This window comes from Rhinolophus sinicus, chromosome 11 (genome assembly GCF_057876585.1).
Source record: "Rhinolophus sinicus isolate RSI-liver-muscle chromosome 11, RSI-T2T, whole genome shotgun sequence".
NCBI classification, from domain to species: domain Eukaryota; kingdom Metazoa; phylum Chordata; class Mammalia; order Chiroptera; family Rhinolophidae; genus Rhinolophus; species Rhinolophus sinicus.
The window spans coordinates 12,189,713-12,210,031 of record NC_142511.1 but is presented as its reverse complement, the minus strand read 5'-3'; the positions used below and the strand labels follow the sequence as shown (position 1 = coordinate 12,210,031).

General features: G+C 41.7%; 1 protein-coding gene across 1 annotated transcript in view; it reads right to left on the bottom strand.

The window, feature by feature from the left end:
- Positions 1–4,980: 4,980 nt before the first annotated feature.
- LAMC1 (laminin subunit gamma 1) overlaps positions 4,981–20,319 on the bottom strand; it is a 109,000-nt gene continuing 93,661 nt past the window's right edge. Inside the window, exons 19-28 of the mRNA XM_019728589.3 lie at positions 19,307–19,512; positions 18,795–18,874; positions 17,547–17,684; positions 16,851–16,995; positions 15,331–15,480; positions 14,964–15,078; positions 13,272–13,471; positions 12,074–12,232; positions 9,635–9,734; positions 4,981–8,036 (exon numbers count right to left, since the gene is read on the bottom strand). Coding sequence (XP_019584148.3) covers positions 7,780–8,036; positions 9,635–9,734; positions 12,074–12,232; positions 13,272–13,471; positions 14,964–15,078; positions 15,331–15,480; positions 16,851–16,995; positions 17,547–17,684; positions 18,795–18,874; positions 19,307–19,512 — 1,550 coding nt within the window. The 3' untranslated portion in view covers positions 4,981–7,779. The remainder of the gene's footprint in view (positions 8,037–9,634; positions 9,735–12,073; positions 12,233–13,271; positions 13,472–14,963; positions 15,079–15,330; positions 15,481–16,850; positions 16,996–17,546; positions 17,685–18,794; positions 18,875–19,306; positions 19,513–20,319) is intronic.

Genomic DNA, 20,319 nt, shown 5'->3' with positions numbered 1-20,319 from the left:
AAAGGCATGACTACTGAACACAAGACATGATTTCATATTTTCTTTATTATTGAGACAAATGGTGTATTTGTTTTCTATGGCTGTGTAACAAATCACCCTAAATTTAGTGGCTTAAAACAATATTATCTTGTATTTCCTATAGGTTACAAGTCTGATAAGGGTCTCCTGGGTTAAAATCCAGGTGTCAGCAGGGCTTTCTGGAGGCTCTAGGGGAGAATCCATTCCCTTGCCTTTTCCACCTTGTAGAGTCTGTGCACACTTACTGGGCTCCTTCCCCTTTTCTCCATCTTCAAGTTAGCAACATGGGCCAAGTTCTTATCACCTTGCATCACTCTCACCTCCTTTTCTGCCTCCTTCTTCCAATGACAAGAATCCTTACGATTATATTGACCCTCTCAGATAATCCAATGTAATAGCTCTATTTTCAGAGCAGCTGATTCACATCAGAAACATTAATTCCCCTTTGCTGTGTAACCTAACACATGCACAGATTCTAGGGGTTAGGACGCTGGACATCTTTGGGGCCGCAAATGGTACAATCTGAATGATAGCTGTAGATAGCAGCATTGTATCAACGGTAATCTCCTGGTTTGGACAATTGTACTGTAGTTATGTAAGAAAGTTTCCTGTCTTTAGGAAATATACATTGATGTCGTTATAGGTAGAGGGGCAACACGTCTGCAATTTGAAACAGTTCTGTTCCTCTCTTTCTCTCTCTCTCCAAAGAGTGAGAACAAGAGAAACAGAGCAAGAGCAGCAAAAGAGCAAATGTAGTAAAATATTAAAATATTACCATATAGGGAATCTGGGCAAAGAGTATCAATGAGTGTTTTGTACTATTCTTGCCATTTTTTTCTGTAAGTGTAAAACTATGTAATAACAAAAAATAATGTAACCTTTGTACTAAGTAAATCTCCTATTTCTAATAAATACTCAACTATGTGGTGTATTATTGTGAACTGACATGTTCATTCTGCTGGATCTTTACAAATAGCCTATGAAACTTTAAGGACATTTTAGCAAGTAGTTTAATGACATTATTTGCAATCAACTATGGATATGTTATACATGGGGGAGTCTGGTGTGAATTATGAAAGTAAAATCAATTATTTCAGAAGCCACATTCCTGTTGCTCCGTAGCTTGGGTATTAATGCTGAGTATTCTCATTTTATGTTTTAAAATTCAGTATTACTTTTAAAATGGGGGTCTTGAAAAAGAAGGTGTTTAAAAGCAGGCAAAAGACTGTAGTTTAGTTAAGAGTAGTCTACCAATATTAATTTCTTAGTTTTGCTAAATAGACCATGGTTATACAAGATGGTAACATTAGAGGAAGCTAGCTGGTGGTAAAGGCGGGTGAACCAGCTTTATGCTCTTTATCCCTGAACCATATTGGGGAACAGAAAGGGAGGGAAAGCTAGGAGCAGGCGCAGAAGGGTGTGAGCTGGGTGGTGTATGTGGCCCAGGCTGTCTGAGGCCCAATCAGGCTCCAAGTCACAATTCTGCCACTAACTGGTTCTCTAATAATAGTGGGCAAGTTCCTAATATATTTAAATCCTGCCTTGATCTCTCCAAAAAAGGGACTTGAAGAAGCTTGTAATAAAATACATGCATATAATAAAGGTTCTTAAAAGGAAAATGGATCAAAATCATGCAAGAGAATAACGCAACAGGCTACAAGAGTGGTTAGGGGGATGGGACAGAACCACGGTTTGAATTTCCTCATGGGTCAAATGGAAACCCTAATCAAATGAGGGGCAAATGAGCAAAAATAATTACGAAAGTGGCTTTTCAAACATGGTATATAAGGCAAACTTTCTTGACAATGCGGGTCCTTTCCAAGTCCTCAGAAACTTAATTAAAGAGGGCAGCCCATCTAAAATCTATGTGGTGAAACTCCTCCCTCTGGCTGGGGCTGAGCCTCTGTATCATCCTGACCGAGACGGTGTGGAGAGCAGACTGTCTGAGCCAAGAGGAGATCAGCAAGTTGGAACACAAACTTCTCTGACCGCGCCAAACATGTAATCACCGAAATCACAGCTGTTTCTCCTGAACCTTTATCTCGGACGCTGGCTCAGCAACCGAGGAAGGTGTAATCCACAGGAGGACAGCACATCCTTCCCAGACATTTCTGCTCATGGCTGGACTTGTGCTTGCGTTGCAGGAACCTCTGCTCAAGAGGAAAGACGCATCCATGGAAGAAGTGACGGAGATCGGTTCACAGAAAAGAGGAAGGAAACTTAGGATCGTATGTGCTAGAAGGTGGGCCCTGAATATTGAGAAAGGGATTGCACTAGAAATTCTTAACAGTCCTTGCCACAGCCCAAAATTTGATGCGTTTAGTTACTGCAGTGACACAGGATCTCAGTGTAAGAACAGACACCAGGGGATGGGCCCCGGAAACATATCTGAAGTTCAAGTAGAATTTTTTTGTTACTAGCCATGGTGGAAAAGGGTTATAGGAGGATGGAAGGGTGGTCCTCAAGGGTATGACTAGGCACGTCTCACAGAAAATCACTTTAATTGACTTGGACATTATTGTGGGAACAATGCTGTCACAGAGGGTTACAGCATTCTTGATCATGACCCAATACTCAACTTTTTATAGAAATAAAAACAAACTGTACTAGGTTAATCATAAGCTATACCTTCATGGCTTCTATTACAAGGTTTTCTAAGGTACATATACAAACGGGAGAAAACACCAACTAATCTGTTTAAAATGACTGGGACCATTCCCAGGAGTTAGAGATAAAGAAGGGGAATTATTAGTGTTATAGCTTGGGGCAGACACCAGAGATACCTAGAGAAGGGGCTGTGGGAAAAACTTGCAGACACACGCGCACAGCTCTGGGACTGGCTAGTGGGAGCCTGGTAGGACGAACAGGCTGTGCAGACCAGATCCAACCGTTGGTTGCTGGCTGCCTGGTTATGTGTGTGGTGTGTGCTGTGCCATCCGGTGAAGGACAGCGGTTTTGCTTATCTTCCTGCAAATCCCTGCTTAGGTGGGAGTGTTGAGAGAGCAGAATGCTGTTGGAAGGAGGCAGTCACAAGTATCCATAAACCTCCCTCTCTGCTCACAGCAGGGAAAAGTAACAGAATGAGAGAAAAGGCAGATGGGAAAGATTGGTTACCTCCACACCATTCAGACAACCTGTGACTGCTCTGCTTTCCAGCCCTGAGGACGTGGGCACAAATAACACAGAGGAGGGTCTTGGGGAGTGGGAGGGAGGTGGGCGTCAGAGGTGGGTGACAGACACCTGATCTATAGACACGTGTCCAAGGGCCATGCTAGAAGCCAGTCCAAGGTGGATGGGGTGGTGGACACAAAGGATTGGCCGCAGATTTCAACAGAGGAGGTGACAACTTGACCTCAGGCTTTCCTATACGGGGGAGTGGGAAGCAAGGACATTCTAGGCAGAGAGAAGAGTTAAAGCAAAGATGTGGAGGTTTTATACAACATTTGAAATGTTGAATGTTCTTGCATCTGAATTCCGTATCAGGGACTTTTTAGCTTTCCTTTGGACTTCTGCTGGATATTTCCCTTTCTTAAGCGTGCATTTGATTTCTACTTCGAATTTCATTTATTCATGTAGAGCAGGTATAATCATTCTAGGAGACTCAGTACAAACATAAGGCACTTGAGTTGATGATGCTGGAAGCTAGATTACTAACTACACAGTTTCTTACTACACTCCAACTATTAAATACTCACTTCGTTTAAAACTGTTCAGTGTGAACAGGCAAAATTACCTACCATTTACAATGTTCTTGCTACGGGCCTGGAGAGATTTGATCTTTCTTTGTGCTGGGTCTTTCCTCACCTTAGGAAGAAGGTGCCACCTGCTTTTCTACCTCATGACTCGCCTCCATCCCAGGGGTCTTCTTCAGAGATTCCATTTTGAGCTTAATGGGACGGAGCTGGTGAATTCCATCCCAGATTTATTAGGGGTTGGATTGTTTATTTAAGGAGTAAGCCTTTGAGGATATTTTGCATCACATTATGCTGGTACCAACTTTGGAGATGCTGCTGACCCTGAAATAACAAACGGAACAGGAGCAAGTGTTTAAAATACCACTCATCACTCTGACGTAGTAACTGTGAAACAGATCCTAGAATACAAACGGACTAGTCCAGTGGGAAGAGGTCAGGTTTTTCTTTACAGGCTACATAGTTACAATGATTTATAAGACGGGGAAGGTAGCATGTCATCTATAGAGATGTGGGGCTATAAACAGAGCACTAAAGAGGGAACCAAAGCCTACCAGCTGACTGTAGTTCCAGCATTGCTCACCTGGTCTCAGGTTACTCCCGCTGGGTCAGCCCTCCCGATGGGTTGAGGTCCAAGGAGCTACTTCTGGCATGCTGGTCTAGCACAGGACTTACCTTTTCTTTTTATTCCATTTTATGTTGGATTGAGAGTATTTCTCATCATCTGAAGAAAATACCTTTAGCTGAAGACATGCATGTTTACAAGGTGGAATGACATATTTTGCATACAGCTGCTCATTTAGGAAGCCCAAATAATTTTTAAATAGTCCTCAGTAGTCATTAATCAAGTATTGAGACTACACCAGGGGATCCGGTAAACCACAGCCTGCAGGCCCATGGCCTGTGTTTGTAAATAGTTTACTCGGGACACAGTTCCACTCATTTGTTGACATATTGTCCATGACTGCTTTCCTTCTACCATAGCGGAGTAGTTGTCACAGAGAATGGATGGCCTGCAAGCCTAACATATTTACTGTTGAGCTTGTTACAGAAAAAGCTTGCCCACCTCTGGACTATACCAAAGTACTCCAATCTGAGAAGGGTAAAAGAAAAATCACTCTCTCTCTCTCTCTCTCTCTCTCTCACACACACACACACACACACACACACTGTTCTCAAGTAACCTAAAGAAGACATGGTCAGCTTTACCTTCATCACACCTTTTAAAACATCGTATGTACCCAGTACCACACTTAAGCCACACCAAATATAAAGGGTTACAAATATTCAGATTTTATTATAAATAAAATACTGGTTTATTTTTTTAACATAAAAAAATGCCAAGTGTTGCATTTTATTCACCACCCTGGAGAGCAAGACTGTCGAGATTAAGGCAAACGACTAAAGTGAAGAAGGCACATGTAAAAGGGCCACAGTTGGAATTAAGAGGAAACATTCTAGGGGACAGCTGTTTGCGTTCCCTGTGACACCCAGCTTTCTGCAGCAGCCACCTGTCAATTTTATTATGTAGAATACAGATAACTGGAACTATACAATAAAACAATGGCTATATTGCAGGAGTGTAATTAAGGTATCATCTTTTAAGAACTTTTATTTTAAAAATAAAATTCTGTTTAAAAATATACCACACAGATGGAGGAGAGAAAAAAACACCCAACAAAACCAAACAAATTTCACGGTGGCCTAAGACCTCCTGGAGTGAATTTAACCCATAGACTTGATGGAAAATGACCTTAGCAGTCTGTCTTCAGTCCTTTTCTCGAAACCTTGACCAAAATCTCTGTTTGGATGTGGCCACTTAACAAGAGGAACTAGCTAGGAAATGATGTGAAAACTTGGCAAGAAAGAGCCATGCCTCCTGGGCTAGTAGAAGCCTGAGAGAAGCAGCAGACTGGAAGCTTAGGGGGACGCCAAGGCAGCATATCTGTAGTTAATTCTGGTGTGCAAGAGGAGACTCCCGTGTGCAAGGGGAAGACCAAATGACACGGCCTCCCCACTCTCTCTGGGGGCCTCTTCTTGACGCTGCGAGCTCGTGGTACTTACGCAATCGCTTATAACGCTGACCCATCCAGTTCAAACCACTGCAGAAAGGGCCCTTCTAGCTCATGCCTCGCTAGACCCACCCTGCTGCTGAACCTTCAGCGAAATGGCCTCATTTCACCATGTCCCGTCAGCCTCGCAACAGCCTGCCGTAGTTGGGGGTCGCGAGGGCTGCAATGGAAGAAGGTTTGAAGTACCTCTTTACAGTGGTTGTGTGTGAAGGGAAGCAGGTTGGTGGTCATGTGTGGGAACGGGGATGCTGCAAAGAACAACGCAGGGGGAACAGATACAATCCAAAGCATTGCAGATGGAAGGGGAGGAGGTATACAGACATGTAGTGACAGTGAAGAGAAAAAATGGAGAGAAGAAGTGAACAGGCAGTGCCATTCTAGAAATAGGACCAAGTATATTTACATAAACTCCTTACTCTAGAATCATGATAAACAAACAAACAAAAAAAAAACATTCACACAAAAATATAAATTTGAAATAATTAATAGCACCAGTGTGTCAGATAATAGTTTCTTTCCCCCGCAAAGTACAAAGTTGCATAGTGTTAAAGGGTATATATGAATCTCAGTGGTGGGTTGGTAGGAGGAAGGGGTTGTGTGGCAGGGAGACGTCACACTGTGATCTTAGAAGAAAACAACAGGGCTGAGGAGCAGAAGTTGAGAAGCCCACTAGGAAACTCCACAAAAGGGTCTTCCCTCTGCACTTAGAGGGAAGGGTTAGAGTGGGTTTAAATCACAAAGTGCAGGAACTAGATGGTGTCTGGCAGCTGTGTGAAGTACTGAGTGCAAGTATTTGCCACCAGGATTTGGCAAACCACGTGTTTTGAGGGATTCTAGAAGATGGGAACGTCAGAAGAAAATTGAGGCTGAGGGTCAAATGTTTCATCTCTTCCCAATGGAAGAAAAATGGGTGTATGGGATCCTTACAATACAAGTTGTACCGAGGTCTGATTCCTTTGCTAGCAAAGACTAGGACAGAGAGACTTGTTTTTCTTTTGTTTCGTTTGTCAAGATGTTAGGGACCAACTGCTCTCTGTCAGATAACACTAGCTCCCATACTAACATCCTAAAAAAAGCTCTAAGAAGTAGATTTTGGAAAAAAACAAAAAACTTTAGTGGTTATCATATCCCTATTTCTTCTGTATAAATTCCACTTATAGGAATATCAAAAGATGTCTGTTGGTGCATACAAACTGCCCATCCAGACTTAAATGACCAGCTGCCCCAAGATCTGAAAAAAAGTTTATCTTCCTAGTCAATTGGTAACATATGAGAAAAAGTTCAGCCTACTTCTGCAGTCTCGATTCCCCCGGAGACTGTCACACATAATTGCATCCTTACCCGTGGATGGCTCCATGTCCTATACTCAAAATAGCTAACACAACTGGTGATGGCTCTTGACATTCTAAAGGACCGATACCTTTGGCACAGGATGGTTAGTTAGTTCCTTTCGCTTAAAAGGAGGGGGGCGGGGCAGGAGGTGTAGATGCATTTTCTTTTTGTAGATGCATTTCAGGAGGTGTAGATGCATTTAGCTATGGACTGGAAATACTGGCCATCACGATGCTACTCTGAGTAGCCAAACTTTTCCTTCATAGAAACAAGAATACTGAGACTGCGGAGGATCTGCTGGTATCACCGAGCGAGCGGGGGCTCCTTGCTCAGCCCCGGCACACAAGGTTCCCACGAAGCGCTCCTGCCACTGTACGGAAACGCAGGGGGCCACGTCCTCACACAACTCAGAAGGGACAGTGTGGGTAAGGGAGCGTCGTAAGTGGAAGAGAGACTTTATTAGATAAAACCCTTTGTTCCCGATTCACGATGTTTAATTTGCTTCTCTTTAAACTTTGTGACTTTTCCTGGTTCAGAAGGACAGCGGTGGAGAGCAGCAGAGAAGTGGGGGGTCTGAAAAATGTAATCTTTGTGTTAAGGCACACTGCGGCCTCACAGTGGCTCCCCGGTCGGGGAGTGCTGCCTTCCAGCCCCAATGGCAGACACTAGGGCTTCTCAATGGACGGCGTGTTGAAGCAGCCGGACGGTAAGGTCTTCTTGATGTCCTCCAGATTGCGGATATCTTTCATGATCTCCTCGATGTCTCTGTCATAGTCCATGATGGCTGCTTCCTGCTTCCTGGCTTCGTTCTCCAGGTCAGACACCTTCCTGTCGAGCTCACTGACTTTCATTTCATCTTTGGCTTTGTTCAGGGTGCCTTCGATCTCGTTTAGCTTGTTCAGGTCCACTGTGTCCAGCTGCCCTGTAGAGCCCAAAAGGACACAGAAGAGAACAGACGCATTGGGTACGAAGTATAACGTCCCTGCACAGGTACCTCCGTCAGCCTTTTTATAAACAAGACCCGACCGCTGCCACCATGCAGAGGTGGCCTGCAAACGTGGCTTCTCTGTTTTAGCTATTTGGAGCCAATTGTTCATGTGGTACTGGGGCATAAACAATGTAAACCAAGGACCACCACTGACATAACCCAGCGGGAATGGGTGAGGGCATACAATGAATATTGGGCTGGATGGTATTTTTTTCCCTGAGAAAATGGTTTTTGTGAAATGTTTTCTAAATACATAGCTACCGTGTTCTAGACTTGTGGATTGGAATGTCATCTGGTAACCATAGCTTTTTCATGTTTATATAGGTAATCTGTGTGTCACTATAGTGCCATCTAATGCACGTAGGAATCTTTAAGCTGGAACCCTAAGCCCTCAGCACTTAGATTCCAGGCAAGCTGGGCTGGTTCTGGGCGTGACATCCTGCTCTCAGGAGTTTCACACTGGTCAGAGCTCTCCTATGGAAAATGGCCTGGGTTGGAATGCCGGAATCATTTCTGCAAAGCTTCTCTTTCAAATCAGCAAGAAAAAAAGAGGTTCTTTTGAAAGGAATTGCTTCCATAACAAGCGAAAGCAGGCAGCCGCGCAGCAGTCAGCACTTGATTAGCGTCCCACAGGACCATTTTACATCAGTGATTTGCAGATGCTAAGTAATTTGTCCAAGTTTGCAGTTTACAGGCAACAAAGCAAAGATTCCAACCCAAGCCTGACAGACTTTACAATCCAGCTCTTTCTGCCACAAAAAACGACCTCTTCTAGCTTACTTTTATTTTAAAGATCCATCTGATGGCACACAATTTATTATTCTTGACATCTGAGACAGATAAAAAATATACACCCCTCCAGCCCTCCAAAAAACCCACGAAACAAAACACTGACCAAGCTTTAAAGGCTAGGAAATTAAAATGTAATGCCTTGCTGCAAAGCTACACTGATTAGACTGTTACTACAACTTTATAACGAAGGCTGGTGACAAAAGTACGTCTGTCTTAGAATGAAGCCTGCTCCCTATCAAATTGGATCAAAAGAGCGCGTCAGTATGCTTAGATTTCCTCGGAAAATCAAGCCTTTTCTCTCTTTTGGCATAAAAACTGTCATCTCATCAGATTATCCTTTAAAGTGGCCAATGAAGAGAATTCCAGGCAGTTGAAAGTATCCTTTTATCCTCTCACTGTTCTTTTATCCTATTACTTTAAATCCTTGAAAGATACTCTGCCAGCAGGATGAGCTAAGAATCATCTCTGTTCAATTATATCATAAACCTCGACCATAGACGAGCCACCCTCGCTGGCAGCACATCCTTGGGCATCCAAGTCCTTGGACCACAGTCAGATGCCAATACTTAGGTCCTAGTAAGTCTCTTAGGTCCACGGAAGGACCTAGTAAGTATCTGTTGAATTCATACAACCCGAAGTGATGATTCAGTTCACATAATATTCACAGTATATATAATATCTGCTTTTGAGTCAACTATATCAGAATCCCCAAACCGTAAAGTGACTCTATGGCTACTCACCCAGTTGCTCTAAGAGGTCATTTACGAGGTTGAGGAGGCTGGTGACAGAGTTCTTGGCCTTTCTGGCATTGATCTCAGCTTCCTGAGCGGCCTGTGAAGCCTGCATGGGGGGAGAAGGATGAAGGATACAAAGAGCCCTGATGGTATATTTTCACCTTCTTCAACTATTTTCTTCCCTAATGAGCCAACGAATTTAATTTTCATATGCTTTCCCCTTTCCTAATTCATGAAACTACAATCTCTCACTGCAGGCTCTCTTTCCTTTTAGGGGGGTGGGGGGGTGGAGAAAGGAGGGCCTATCTTCATGTTGCGGATGTTGCAATTTTTCATTCCTACAACAGTCATGAATAGGCAGTCAGTGTGCCTGCACTGACTGTATTTGTTATTTCAAAGATCAGTATGATCTGCTTTTCTCACTTTCTCTCAGGAATACGTGGAGGTATATTCATAATAAAACCCATTAAGCAGAAACAAGTTATTTTTAAAGAATGAGCATAAAAATTACATTTTATACCCAAAACATATCCTTCAGGGCACTCTTAGGGACGTATCAGGAATGTCCTATTCTCAAAAACTTTATTATTCTCGGAACTGTCCTATTACCAGAAAACTTCTATAACTCCCTCTCCATGACCTGCAGACACACACACACACGCACACACACACACACACACACACACACACAGACACACACACACACACACACATACACACACACACACACACTGGGACAATACAATTTACATTCAACAATCAAACAAAGGTAAATATATTTGGGAAAATTCCATGGAACCTGAATAAATACACGTGTGTGTGAGTCACAGGAAATGACCATGGAAGAGGAAGTGTCTAAATATCAGAAAACAGATGCTCTCACAAATAAATCTAGTCAGGAGATACATGAGTGGCTTTGAGCTCCACACTACATAATTGTTTTTCCTAGGTGTTGGATCAAGACAGTGTAAAAGCTTTAGATAGAAACAGTATGAAAATTAAAAAAAAAAAAGCAAAGGGAGAAAAAAAACCTTCACAAATAAATGATTAACGTCTGTTCAAATCACAGCCGTTCCTACTGAGCCTTCACAGGCGTGGCTGTGTGGATACGAGGCGAGGGGTAAGGACCTAGGAGTGGCCTCCGAGAGCGATACCAGTGCATTTAACCTACTGCCCCCACTTCCAGGAACAACCACAAGCCTGCACTCTTCTGGTTAAAAAAAAACATGTTGTTACAGGCTCACACAACACTGGCCCAATGCGTATGCTTATTTCAGGATTGACAAACATAAATGGGACAGTGTATGTCAGTGTTGTGTGCTTCTTAGAAGTTATTTTACCAAAAGACGCAAAAAATGTATCTTCTTTCCACCCTTGGAATTGAGTCTATACTCCTCTCTTGGAGCTTATAAAGAACACAACCGTCTCTTTCTTTCAGTAGGCTCTAAATCTAATGTGTCTACAACCATATTACAGATGAAATCCAGAGACCCTCAGCATATGAGAAATACGTAATTTTACTATACGGGAATTTCCACTTGAGCCACACCTTGGTACCGAAAATGAGGACACAAAAAGGAGATACAGCATAATAAAATAAGGTTTTTATACAGGGATGCTTCATTTGATCAATTCCCTAGAGTCTTCTTTACCTAGATTAACTGGCTTAGTATTTCCCCTTTCCATCCCAGGGTGAAAATGACCCAGAGGGAAGGGCCTGTTTTTTTTTTTTTAACAGGAATGGAAAAAAGGTCCCTTCCTTGCACTGAAAGGACACAATTAAACAAGCCCATGTCTGTTATTACGGGGTTTGTAATCAGAAGGAACTGGAAAGGAATACTTCCATTGTGACTCCACTGAAGTCTTTCAAACATAAAATATGGCATAAAACAGAAAAATGGGCCCTAGTTCTTTGTTGGGCCATGCATCGTAAGTCAATTTTGTTACAGTGTTATGTACACACATGATCACGAAAGGTGAAAAATTAAATTGGATGTAAGTTTAGTACGTTTTGCCAGCTTCAAAAATGTCTTTGTACACAAGAAACTGGTCTTTGCCTCTCGGGAGCAGACTGTTGGGAGAACAAGAGTAGGGAGGAAATGAACTTTTCATTGCATCCCTTTGTGTTCCGTTTTGATTTTATACTGTCTATGAATGATCCATTCAAAAACATGAATACGTACTTTTAAATATCCTAAAACCTCAAATGTGCAAAACAGTGTTTTGCTTTTAACCGAGAGTAGCTTTGGGACAGGACAATTATGCAACAACCGGGCAGAAGATCCAAGTTCTTTGTCTTCAGTGTAAGCTTACTAACCCAATTCTTGACTAGCAAATGCAACAGAAAAAAAAAGAAAAAAAAAAAAAAAGAAGCGTATGTGAAAGAGACGCTTTGATTAAACACCCTTCGCTTTGCCCTTGAGCACAGAAGCCGAAGTTGCTTACCATCCCTGCCATCATCATGTCCTGGTCAGCATCGTCTTGTTTCCTCTTCAGCTCCTTTTCTGCTTCCTGGAGCTGTTTCAACATGTTGTTCACCTCGTTATCCAGCTCTGTCACTTCTGCAAAAGTCCTTTCGGCGTCTGCCTTGGTGCTGGTAGCATTCTGGGCACAAAATAAACAAGGCTAATGAACCAAATGAACAGCTTTCCTTTTTCTAACATACGCTCCCGCTCCTTAATCTGTAAAATAGTGCGCAAAGACGATCCAGAAAGAACAGGGCAGTAATTTGTACTGTAAGTTGACTTATTATCGTTTCTTTTTGCCTCCTTTTATTTAATCCTTAAAACTTCCAGTTCTATTATTGTCATTTTCGGTTGAGTTCACACAGCTAGCAAATGCTAAACATTTAAATGGTGTCCACTTTCCATCACATCATATTGATTAGATTCTTTCAGTTGGAAAACATTTAAATTCAAGCTGGCCTTGCTCTACATGGCAGTTCATCATAATGTACAAAAAGACCTGAAATGTACATAATCCTGAAATACGAGTATTTTATACAATACAGTTAATCCAAAACTGACTGTTCTAAAGAAACTAAAAGATGTGTGTGATTCTCAAATACATAATTTTAGAATCAGCTCCAATCTCTCCTTTCAAAAAAAACAAATAGGTTGACCTTTAAGTAGGAAAATGCCAGCCTAAAGAAATTATTCTTTACAATGAGTAGAAAGAATCCAGCAGAGGCAGCTACAGAAATCCTGAATGGGTGGGGCTAGATACGGCAATATGCTTGAATGAGCGGCCTGCAAGTTGTACTGACTTAGCGCTCTCTCTACAAGACTGAAGAAGAAAAAAAAGAAATGTCAACTGTCCAGGTTAAAGAACTGTTTATTTAAGGAAGAGCCTCATTTTTTGTCGGCGAGGGCTCTGTGGGTCCCTGAAGCCATCCACCTCCTCACAACTCAGACCCTGCCACTGAGACATACTAGAAATTTCAGAGTCAAGAGCTTTTTCGATGAGTCTCCCTCTTCATCAATGTGTTACATACTCCGAGGCTTAGTAAATAAATAAACGACAAGCATGGTTTCAGATAATTCTACTGGAGTTGAGGAAAAAAATCTGCGAGGGCTTTGGGGATCTAGAAAGCAACTGGAAAATGACTCGCGAAAGATGGTTCCGAGAAGAGGAACACACACACCTTTTGGACGGCGCTGGCGATCTTCTCGGCCTCGTGGGCCTTCTGCTTGGCCTCGGTGGCGTCGGCGGCAGCGTTGCCCAGGGCCAGCCGGGCTTCCCTCGTCTTATCATTGGCTTCGATTATGGTCTGATTGATGGCAGGGATCCTCCTTAGAGCCTCCTCCGCGGCAGTCTTGTTATCGTTCACTCGCCGATCGAAGTCTGAAACAAGGTCAAGGAATGCATTCGAACTCAGCTCTCAACAAACCCACAGGGCAACGCTTCGAGGAGCTGCAACTGGATTTTGTTTTATGAGCCATGGCAGTCAGGGGAGTAACATGAAGAACAGCATGGACTGAAAGCTCAGAAAGACAAAGCCCACAGCTCTACAGGGAAGATTCAGAGGCGTGAACAGCTGTTTCTCGAATGCAAATTCTGACTTGAGAAATGTATTTTCATGCAGGGTGCTGAGCATGCCATCACTACATCTCAAGCAATATAAAAAGTTGCAGTTTATTAGTGTTTACTGTGTGTTAGGTACTGAGTTAAGAGTTCTATGTGTCTGTAATGCAGGCACTGTATCATCTTTATGTGTGAGAAAAGTGAGGATTAAAGAGGTAGATAAATTCCCCGAAGATAGACAGAAAGAGGTAGATTGGGGATTCTAACCCAATCCACTGACACCAGAACTCTACATTCAACCACTATCCTATAAAGCTTCCATATGTATAGAACTTGTGGCTATTTTATCAGAGGTTAAGTCCAGAGCCACACAGTGAATTGAGCGCATTTTTTTTTTTTTTTTAATCTGGGTGAAGGAAGAAAACAAAAAAACTGAGATACAATTGGCAGAGAAAATTAATCTCCATTTACCAACATAAATCAGCTAAATAGGCATATTTTGGCCATATAAGTTATCCTAACAAAATAAAATTCCATTTTTATTATTATTTTTTTTATATGCAGGGATAAGACGAAATGAGCTCTGGGATTTTTCTCTGAAATACTTCATAAAAAAGTAAGGTGGGTTTTGGGGGATGAAGTAAATATAGGAAAAATTATAACTGCTGAATCTGGATGATGGGTATTTGGAATTTATTATACTATAGTCCCCCCTTATCTATAGTTTCGCTTTCTGTAGTTTCAATTACCCACCGTCAACTATGGTCCAAAAATATTAAATGGGAAATTCCAGAAATAAATAATTCATAAGTTTTAAACTGCATGCTCTTCAGAGTAGTGTGATGAAATCTTGCACCAGCCCTGCTCTGTTCCCCCTGGAACATGAAGCATCCCTTTATCCAGGATCCACACTGTATATGTACAGTGCAATAGGACATTTTGAGAGAGCTCACATTCAATTCCTTTTATTACAGTGTATTATTATAATTGTTCTATTTTATTTTTAGTTATTGTTGTTAATTCTTACTGTGCCTAATGTATAAATTAAACTTTGTCCTAGGTATATATGTACAGGAAAACACATAGTATAGCATATATAGGGTTTGGTACTATCCTTGGTTTCAGGAATCCATTGGGGGTTTTGCCAAGTATTCCCCATGTTAAGGGCGGACTACTATATTATCTTTCATATTGCACATGTTCAGAGCATCTCGTGGTAAAAATTAAAAAAAAAACAAAAAAAGAGAGAGCGAGCAGGAACGCACCCCTATGGAGGAAGCATACAAATTTCCCCTTACTTGACCCTTCCTACCTTTCAGGTTGTTGAGGATGTCATTGGCTTCTTGTAAGGTATTTCGTCCCTTTTTAGCAGCTTCTTCTGCAAGCGCCTTAGCAGCATCCGCTCGGGCTAGGAGTTGGTCGGCAGTCTGCAAACACATGGCAGATGAGAGGACGGACCCTCCAAGGCAAATGCCCCCTCTCCTAACAGACCGGGCACCGCCAGGCTACCAGCAGGAGACTTGCCGGCACCTGCAGGTTAGGGCAGCGCAGGAAGCCCTCCTTGGAATACTACGCGGTCTGATGCCCCGCCAACTGTGGTGACACATACAGGCACAGCTCACGCTTGGACAGTTTCAAATTTTGCTTCAAGAAATGAAGGAACTGGACAGCAAACCAACCTGCTGTTCGATCTTTCCTTTCTCCAGAAGTTTCTTTACTTCGAGTTCCTTCCCGCTCATGTCCTCTCTGAGGTCTTCGTAATCTTTTAACTTCTGGTCAATCAGACGGTCGAGATCCTCAGCTTCCTTCTTTATTTTATTTGCCTCATTCTGTGAAAACCAAGTAAGATCACTACGTTTTTAGACTGAACAGTTAAACTGATGAAAAGGAAGGCTTAAGTAACGTATCACACTTAATACTCAATCGATATTTTTAAAAGAACAGCACAGGTCACAATATTAGGGACGTTATTTCAAAAATTGAGGTATACGTTACATATGGTGAAACACACAATGCTTAGTTTGATCTATATTTACCTGTAACCAACACACCAATCAAGACACAGAATGTGTCCACCCCAGGAAATTCCCTTGTATCTCTTTCCAGTCAATTTCCACACCCACCTTTCCAACAATGCAGCTGCCAATTTATCATCATAGATTAGTTTTGCCTATTCTCAAATTTCATATATGTGCAATCATATAGTGTGTACATGTCTGAAAAGACCTAAACCTTTATGGTGAAAATCAAGTCAAAGCCTCGGGTGTAAGAAGTGAAATTTTTAATGAATTTCAAGTTTAATTAAAAAAAAACAAAAAAAACCCATATATATATATATACACACACACACACACACACACACACACACACACACCATTTTTCCAGAGCCTGGTATGAGGATTCATAATTAGAGTAAAACGAAATAAAATACTACCAATCCCCAAATATTTCAGTTCTGATGTAGTTCTTTCATTTAAACCATTCTCTTTTATTTTCCTCTCATTCTCAACTTAGCAGTGCCCAGGAGTAACGGTACAGCTGTATTCTGCTTTAATTAATCCAATGATATTGTAATTTGGATTTATATTGAAGACTTTGGAGCGACTATTCATATCACTAAAGTAGTCTTTGTTAGTTAATGTTTATAGTCACAGGATTATTCACCTCAGTAAGTTCTATTAACGTATCTAAAATAGAACTCAACTTCACCAGTGAGTCAGTTGGAGGAAAGTGGAGGTAGGAACCAGGGATAGTTGCTGGGCAGACAGAAGAGCTCTTATACCTAGATTGGGATGGGTGAGAGAGAGGGTGTGTGTGTATGTGTGTGTGTGTTGGCACGAGGGGTGTGTGTGTGTGTGGGCACTGAGGGGTGTGTGTGTGTGTATGTGTGGGCACTGAGGGGTGTGTGTGTGTGGGCAGAGGGGTGAATGTCTGTGTGTGTGTGTGTATGTGTGTGTTGGCACTGTGGGGTGTGTGTGTGTGTGGGCACTGTGAGGTGTGTGTGTGTGTTGGCACTGAGGGGGTGTGTGTATGGGCACTGTGGGGTGTGTGTGTGTGTGTGTGTGTTGGCACTGAGGGGTGTTGTGTGTGTGTGTGTGTGTGTGTGTGGGCACTGAGGGGTGTGTGTGTGTGTGTGTGTGTGTGTGTGTGTGTACACACTGACGACGAGCCCTGTGCACACAGGCTGTCAACCCCGTACCTCCAGGGCTGCTGAGTCCACAGGCGTCAGCTGGGCGACGCTGGCATAGATCTCCACAGCTTTGTCACCAGCCCTTTTGGCCTCGTCATGCACTCGGGCAGCTTGCTTCTCCAGATCCTGTGAGATGTTCTTTGCTTGTTCATATCTAAGGAACAAAAGATGTGATTTAATGGAAAAATTCAGTTGCTTTGGGCATCTTAATATTAACCAGATTCATTCTAGTTTAAATCACTGTGACAGTATTTCCAAAACCTCAAAGGAAATGAGATTAAAATGCTATTCTTTAATACCAACATAGCTGAAATGCATATGTCATCTCATCACATCTATTTATAACATATGGGTTACCTTATCCTTTCTTATTTTGGACACCTTTTAAATATTTGTAGCTCAAGTATATTTTCTCTATGTTATGAATTGTTTTTCTCTTCTTCTGTTTTCATTTATGCAGAATTTTAAGTATCATGGCTAGTCTTCTTACATTTCTCTGCAGTACCAGGAACTGGATCAGATAAATTCTCCGTGGCTCTACATACCCTGCTCTAATTACAGCACCATTTCAAAAGCATGATTAACAATAGAAATCTTACTGCATGAATGCAAACGCTGAACATGCCAGCATTTAATTTTTCATTGAACTGGTGTTACTTACAAGAACAACTGAAGGGCTATAAGCCAATTTTAAATTGCACTCACTTTCTATTAAGCTCTTCAATCTCAATTGCTGTCTGATTTTCTCCTGCCAGTGTCCTCAAAAGCAGATTATATGCCTCAGTTGATGTATCATTGGCTGTCTTTGCCACTCGTACAATGTCATCAGCTTCTTGCTTGTGGCTATAACACGTAAGAAAAAAATAAACCATGAAACAGAAACAGCTAATTGGGGAAGAAGTAGAATTTAAGTAATGCTTACTTTATTATACATACATATACTAACGGGGGCAGAGTTTTACAAACATGGGGAAATCGTATAAATTTGGAATTTTACAATCATCTCAGTGGGCCTGAGTTTACAAATCGCATTCTATAATCTGAGAAAATGAGTTCCCAAGAAAATTAATGGTATAAAATATATAGGAGCAAATGTGGGTATTTCTTTAAAAAGTTACTTATAATTACTCAAAAGTAATTTACATATGAAACCACGTATGCTACAAAAACTCATTTATCTACTCATAAACACAAACCCCAGACCTAATCTTTTCAATCATTACTCTGGTTCAGTTTCTACTAGTCTTGAAATAGTTTTGACTATTCAGATTTCACACATGCAACCTAATTACTGGCCAGGAAAAGCAACTCAACACCAAACGGCAAGAAACACCTTAATAGGGACTCCAGCCAAATAATGCATTTTAGCTGGGTAACTGCTAAGGTGTTTTTTTTTAAGCTCTAAAATTTCATATTACATTGTCACACTGCAATACGTGGCCATTCTTTTGGGTATGGTAAACTTTCCATCAAAATTCACATATGAAGCATAACAGCATTAATTGATCTCCAAGACTTAATTTTCTTGAGAACTTTCTGTAATGTGTCCACCTGTCTTCTTTTAATCAGAAAACCCAGCTATGAAACCATGACTGTTCTATGAACTAAACCACACAGTGCACACATTCACATTTACAAAGGGCAGAAAGAGAGCATATGTTAAAGCGGGAAGCCCATGTAATTGCTCTGGACACATCTAAAAATGTTATGGTTTTCTTTCAGATGAGAAAATATAATTTCCCTTCAAATCATCATATTCTAATATTCAAAGTAAATATTCCAATTTCAAAGGAAAGGGAAGAAAAGAATTCATGTAGCTGGTAACATTTCAGAAAAGAGAGCAAACTTCGCAAAAATGGGTTCTGTGGAAAGTGTCTGCAGGTCCAGGATGGGATATGTCCACTCCATAAAGAAAGCCATAACTTAACCATTAAACAGGAGCCAGCAGCTTACCGTTCAGCGAGCCTTCGAGCCTCTTCTGCCAAAAGAGTCATGTTGTTTGGGTCCCCCGTAGAGTCGGGCTGAGTGATGGACTAACGAGCAAATAAACAAAGCACCAATCTTAAAGGGTTGCATTACTTAATTTTAATAAAGCAAGTGTCCAAACTAAATTTCTATTAACGTCATTTAGCAAAAAGAATGCCCCTTCTTAATTTCAGAGATCTTTACTTTCATACCAGTGTCCTTGATTGTAGCATATTGCTTCTATTTTCAGCAAAGGCTAAAGGAAGTTTAAATTGTCTAGTGCCATAGAAGGAACAAAGCTAGAGAAAGGAGCCATAAGTCCTTTGATTTGTATCCAGTTCCTGATAAGTATTTCGTGACCACTATGAGCCATGTGGCTTTCTTGCTCCATGTTTCAAGACAAAAAGATACAAGGCGTCACCTTAGCTGAAGGAGCATTCCACTTGCTACAAATCACCAAGGGACCCCTGCCCCCACCTCAGGGCTCCAAAGTCACTTACCACGTTGGCAACTGCAATCTTTGCTTTCTCAAGTTCTCTGGACGCGATTTCAATCAGCTGCTCAGTGCTTTCTACCCGGGCACGTGCTTGTTCTGCCAAGTTTCCAGTCTCTTCGATGGTGTTCCGGATATTTTGTAAACGGCTAATTTGGCTGGATAAGGTGTTATTCACTCTCTGGAGGCGATCCATCAAATTTTGGTCCACATCTGCAATGGCATTGCAGAAGGTGCATAAATTATCTGAAGTGGGGTGGAGTCACGTCATCTCACATGAAATCTGAGGCACTACTTGTGCTTGTCTTTACTCTTCCAAACACGGCGTCTTTCTGACACATTATCCCTAAGCCCATCAGCAGCACTGGTCAGTCATTACTGCTCCCGGTAGCACCTCCTCTGCTAGTTACATGCATCACACTATGTACCTGTCCTTTCTTACTCATCACTATATCCCCAGGCTTACACAGTGACTGGCAAAGAGACGACACCCAAGAAATGCCTGATAAAGGAAAGATTTTGATATTCCTGCACATGCTCACTTTCATCATAAAAATGCAAAGTTGTTAAAAGTACTACGAGCCCTGAGAGCTGGACATTTCTCTAAACTAGGAAAAAGCTAGGTTCCAATGTCGAAGTAGGCAAATTAAACTCAGTTCGTACTTTAAACTAAATGGACTCTCGCTGCCACCCCAGGCCCCCTGGCATATCCATGCAATTTATTCCAAATTGATTTCTGTTTTTGAATAGTTCTGCAAATTATTCTCTATGAATTCAGCCCATTTAACTTAAACCTCATACCTGATCCTAATAAATCAAAAGATAAATAGAAGCCCATGCAAATATAATTCTGGCATTATTAAAATTCTTACATCATGAGGTTATGTGAATATACACGAACCATTAAGGAAAGGAAGTCTTATTCAAAACTGACCAGTTCTTATTCTCAGCATGATGCTCAGTATTGGTGTCTAAATTCTCCAAGGAATGTAAGAAAGATGAGAGGGCAAAGGCAAGATC